General features: G+C 30.4%; 1 protein-coding gene across 1 annotated transcript; it reads right to left on the reverse strand.

Annotated features, from left to right (window-relative positions):
- Nucleotides 1–4,769: 4,769 nt before the first annotated feature.
- LOC107774391 (ubiquitin-conjugating enzyme E2 7-like) lies at nucleotides 4,770–5,544 on the reverse strand. Its single transcript, XM_016593905.2, has one exon. It carries the CDS (start codon nucleotides 5,493–5,495, stop codon nucleotides 4,995–4,997), a length of 501 nt encoding a protein of 166 aa, XP_016449391.1. The 5' UTR covers nucleotides 5,496–5,544; the 3' UTR covers nucleotides 4,770–4,994.
- Nucleotides 5,545–6,000: the final 456 nt, after the last annotated feature.

The following is a 6,000-nucleotide window of genomic DNA, read 5'->3' on the forward strand; positions in this document are numbered from 1 at the left end:
TTTACCTTTTCATCTCTATCCTTCAAAGTTTTTTTTCTTTTTATTGGTTTAATCATCTTATGTCTGGGACACACTACTCGAATAAATTATATATTAGGTTGTATAAGATTCATTAAAAGAAAAAATACTTCTTATCAAGAGTTTCTCTATTTCCATAGCTCGGACCCAACTATTCTTCCATATATATTACTATATTGTAATTTGTCTAAGTTGTATAATGAGAAAGGAAAAAAGAAGTAAAAGAAAAGGCATGTAACTTACTTAACCAAAAGTTTATTTTATTTTATTTTATTTTACCTCTATAATTCCACAAACTTATCTCTCTAAAAAAACTATTTTTTGTAATAAAATAAATAAAATATGAAAATAATAACATATTAAATTATAACTTTGAGTTAGACAAATTCAATTTAATTAGAGATGTCAAAATGGGCTATTTCAGTTCAGTATAACATGTTTCACGGACCATGAAATTTGATGGGTTGGGGCGAATAGGCTTCACTTTTGAAAGTGCCTACAATAGCCAGCCCAACCTAGGCCTCATCTTTTTCAATATTCCTTTCTTTTCTTTTCTTTTTGAAAGAAATTCTTTTCAATATTAATTCGAACTTGAAATTCTAACATTTCTAACATATGATGATGTGTAATTAGTAAGTGAAATTTGCAAAAGCATAAAATTTTATATGATAATATGACAATATTACATAAAGTTTCATAATATTCAAGAAAGTCGACTTTATTTGCAAACAGAAGAGTTTAGTTGGTAATAAAACTTTGAAACGTTCAACTAAATTCTAAGAAATTCACAATCAATAATTAAAAAAAAGTAAAAGATACTTTGGTATTTAACCCAAACCGTGGACAAATGCAAAACACAATATACCTACTCAATAATCATATACATATATAATATATCGCTAATAGGAATTATTTTTTGAAAGGTTCCCAATAAGCCAACATGAACTGAAATCTTCTATTTTGATGAAGTTTTTTTTCTTTTTTTGCGTCAACAAACTTATGAGACTGTACAAAAACACAGTAAGTAATTTCAACTACGAGCTAAACAATGTTTTCAAGTAGATTTATTTCAAGAAACAATATCCCAGCAGTTCAACTTAAAAGACTTAATGTATGTGAGCAAGACTTGTCTCTTTGACGATTTCTGATTTTTTTTAAATTTTAAATTTGAATGAATTTTCTTTGGCCCATGGGTCTGCCCTGGCCCAACCTCGATCAAGCCTCCAGGATCGGCAAGCTAATTTGGGTCGGGCCTATAAACCTTACTTTTTAATGGGTTAGAAAAATTTTAACCCAATTGGCCTATCCAAGTAGTGGATTGTGTTAGACGTAAATATAGTATGGGGTGCCCTATTTGATCGCCCCTTTTTAATTTGTACCCGTTTTATTTTTCCGTTTGCATTCGTACCCGTTTTTTTTGTTAAAAGTATTTTAAAAAGACGATTTTGCCCTTCTTTAATAAACGACTATTGATAAAACTGTAGACTGCAGGACAAAACTTCGCCATGTTTTGGAATGGAGTTTTAGCAAATGAACTAAATAATTTCAGCATGCATTAGCAAAAACTTATTAGAAAATTACAGCAAGACTAAAACTTAAGCATGTTTAGTCTAAAATTTTAGTAAATGAACTAAAAAACTTCAGCTTGTTTAGACTGAAATTTCAGATAAATCTCATGACAAAATCGTAGACCGCAGGACAAAATTTCAGCATGTTTTGGTATGAAATTTTAGCAAATGAACTAAATAACTTCAGCATGCATTAGCAAAAACTCATTAGAAAATTACATACTGTAAGACAAAAACTTAAACATTTTTAGTTTGAAGTTTTAACAAAAGAACTAAAAAATTTCAGCTTGTTTAGACTGAAGTTTCGGATAAAACTCATGACAAAACCGTAGACTGCAGGACAAAACTTCAGCATGTTTTGGTATGAACTTTTAGCAAATGAACTAAATAACTTCAGCATGCATTAGCAAAAACTCATTAGAAAATTACATACTGCAAGACAAAAACTTAAACATGTTTAGTCTGAAGTTTTAGCAAAAGAACTAAAAAACTTCAGCATAATTAGACTGAAATTTAGGATAAAACTCATGACAAAACTGTAGACCGCAGGATAAATAACTTTAGAATGCATTAGCATAAAGTTTTAGCTTCAATGTGAAAATTTTCACGAATGAAGTTGCAGATCACGCGATTAATGCGTGATGTAGGTTTTATATCTTTTGTCAGGGGTATAATTGTCATATTATTACGGATTCTTTGTCAGCTAGCTACCAAATCAATAATTTTTAAAAATAAGGTATAAGTTAAAAGATGGCACAAATATATGATACTGCTGCAAATCCCCGTGTTACACTGACCTCATGGGCGAAGCCTATTTTGATGGTTCTAAATATAATTTATTATGTCTAAGGTGTTGATTGAAATTGGGTGAATGGTTTCAAGTGATAAAGCTTTTACGGTTAAGGCATAATAATGTTACACATACTGAACTATTACTGCAAAAAGATAAATGAAAAGCTAGTAAAAGAGAATGCAAGCGCAAACTAAAGTAGACAATATAAAAAGAGTCCGTTTTCAATCAATGACCAATATAACCTAAATTAAAACTTCCTTCGTAAGTATTCTTATTTACTTCTCCACCTTAACTACATAAAGGACTGTTTTGCTAATTGATTAACTAATTATTTGAACTAATAATATCTCTCGGTATATTTTCCTGTCACCCAAAATATAAGAAAGCGAAAGGGAACATATAATATCTGCAATATTTAGAGCATATATGGTATCCCAATATTCTATACCACACTTGTACATGGACGGAAACAATAGAGTCCCAATTTGTTCACAGTTGTACACGGACAGAGGCAATGGAGTCCCAATTCTTTCACAATTGTATTTTACTAACGGGTATCAAAATATAAAGAATATAAATCCAAAAAAGCAAGGGGTATCAATATGTAAGTATATACACACACATACACATTAATTTTATTTTTTTACCTAACTATACAGTATATCCGACGAAAGAGTGTCTGATACCCCTGCCACTGCATACACAGACAAAAGCAACCTATGTAAAAGCGCATAGACGCACACAAGAGTACCAAAAGACACATACACGCACACAAATATGAGGAGGAAGAAGTAGTTAGACGTTAACTTAAATAGCTATCCACCCAATAACTTATAGTCTAGCAGATATATATTTATGTATAATCAATGTATAATATGTATATAACTGTATATAATCATTGTATAGGCTACTTGAGAAAAGATCCCGAACTACTATTTATAAGAAGGGCTCGTTTCCATCTAATGGTACGTTTATTTAGAACAATATTAGGTAAAAATTGGACTAATTTGATACTAGAATTATATATCATACCATTAGATTCAGGGGCGGATCCACGTGCAATCAAGGGGGTTCATATGAATCCGCTTCGTCAAAAAATAATACTGTATATATATGTATATCTTCTCTTTCTCCGAAGATATTTCATTATAAAATATATATTGAACTCACATTGTTTAAGGAAAAAGTCCAGCCCAATGGTGAAAAAGTTCAAATTTTAGAAGGGTCTTGAGTTTGAAACCAATTAGCAACATAACATGCACGTACTATTCTTTTCCTATTTAGATACAACGACACAAATTCTTTTTTTGTCTATTTTTAGAAGGGTCTTGAGTTCGAAACCAATCAGCAACATAACGCGCACGTACTATTCTATTCCTATTTAGATACAACCACACAAATCTTTTTTTTCTCTATTTTTAGACTAGGAAAGCTTTTTTATATATACACAATTAGAGAAGGAGAACTACACTGTTTTACTTCTTTGCCTTAATTAGTTTGTGATTAGATTTTTATTGCTAATCTAGAATTATTAATTTTTTTAATAATTTGTGACTTTCAGTAAATAAATTGACTGCCTTCTTAGTTAATTAGTTTGTGTAGAGCCATAAAATTCTATTCCATTTACTTTTTTTTTTCTCAATATTCCATCAATTTGTGTTTACATATTCTTAATGACTTAAATTGCTCTTTGCCAATTAATCTAAGTTTTAAGTTAGTTACAATGAAAGTATCATGATGTTAGTTAAATTTGAGTTTAGTTTAATTCTTGTTTGTGATGCTTTAAGTTTAAATATATTTATTAAATTATTGTCCTAATTTGAATTTTTAATTTGATAATCAAAATTTAAAATTTGATTTACTTTTCAGTATCTTCCAAATTGCCACAATCAAGTTCATACTCTCAAATTTCTCCTGTATGGAAGAAATTTTGAACCAATTAAAATAGCAACCCCATTCTTCTAACAAAAATAAAGGCAAAAAGTAAGTCTAAATTTTTTAAAAACTGATCCAAAAGAAAAAATATCCATTAAGGACTATCGTCCAAGTGAGCTTGACGAGTTTAGAAGAGCATGCCTCCGATAGAGTCCTTACCAATCCCGAAACCATAAATTTCCTCAAAGAAAATAGTTTTAATAATGTATTTTAATTTTTAATGTTAATAACAATTTATTTTGTTGAGTTCTTAATATATTTCTTCTTCACGTGTTAAACTCGCTTGATGAAAATAGATTACTCGTAAAACATAACAACTAACACACAAATATTCATGGATGCAACACTACTTTAAACATTAAACTGGCTAACATAAAATTTTACTTCAACAATTTTTAATCTATCTAATAAACGAAACCATAACCCATCCAAATTTGTCTAAATTTTCAACAAAATTAGGAAAAAAAAGGAGGATCAAACCTTTCTCCAAATAAATTCATGACCTCAGAAGTTTTAATTTTCCTCTCTAAAATATTCTTATTACCAAAAATATACTACTTCTAAAACAAAATCAAAAAATAATATAAAAAAAAAAGCCAAAAAAAAAATAAAAAAATTTAAAGAAGTATTTCTCTTCTTTTTTTCCTTCTATTTTCCTTTTCCTTGCAAACCAAGTTTTCTCACAACATCTCTTGTGATCTCCTGACACAACGTTTAACTTTCTTCACAAACTCATCCCGATTATCTCTCCATTCCTTAGCAGCATCAACATTCGCCGGAGATTCATCGTTCGGACTCGAAAGCATCGATATAATACTCAACATAATACTCTCAACCGTATGAACCGGCGTCCAACGTTCACTAGCAAGTTCATAAAAATTCGGATCATCACCGGGCGGGTGTAGAATCGATATACAAACCCGACCGTCAGAATACACGTTAGGATGCCAGATTTCAGTCGTGAATTTAACTTCCGGTGGGTTATTTGGATAATCCGGAGGAAAAATCATGGTAGCGTTAAAAAAACCGCCGTCAAATAGGGTTTCGGGTGGACCAATAATGGTAATGCTCCACTCGAAAACGTTGTTTTCGTCGACTAAACCGGCGGAGAAACCGTCAACCGGATGCCGGTTTAGGTCTTTGAGTTGTTTTTGGAGGAGAAGAGCGGCTTGTGAAGCCATTGTTTTACAAAGAGAAAGGGAAAAAGAAAAGGTAGAGAATATGAGAAGAAGAGTCCTTCTTTTGGGAGCTATATATATAAGGATGGATTTTTTTTAAAAAGATATTGTTTTTATTTATTTTTGAGTGAGAGTAAGTCCGTAAATAACTGGGAGATGAGAGGTAGAAAAAAAGGAGAATTATTAGTTGAATGGGAATCTTACACCTAAATAATGTAAGATAAAAAAAAACCTTAATATGAGTAAAAAAGATTCCATTGGAGAATGGGAAGGAAAGGAGTAGTGGGAATTAAACCCGCGCCTATAATATATTCCTAGTTTGTATTAAATTCTAATTTTACTTTAACTCTAATAAATATGGAGAGAAATTAATTTGGTGAAACCAGAAGAAATAATAAATTAAAATGAAAACATAAGTAAGAATAATGTAATCAAATTATTTTCAATTAGTATTTTTTACTTGGCGTCCAACATGATATACAAGTCAGACTTCTCTATAACAATCATC

This window comes from Nicotiana tabacum, chromosome 2 (genome assembly GCF_000715075.1).
Source record: "Nicotiana tabacum cultivar K326 chromosome 2, ASM71507v2, whole genome shotgun sequence".
Taxonomy (NCBI): domain Eukaryota; kingdom Viridiplantae; phylum Streptophyta; class Magnoliopsida; order Solanales; family Solanaceae; genus Nicotiana; species Nicotiana tabacum.

Bases quoted from the DNA above. Each gene is read 5' to 3' on its own strand.
- LOC107774391 (XM_016593905.2), bottom strand. From the start codon at position 5,495: ATGGCTTCACAAGCCGCTCTTCTCCTCCAAAAACAACTCAAAGACCTA.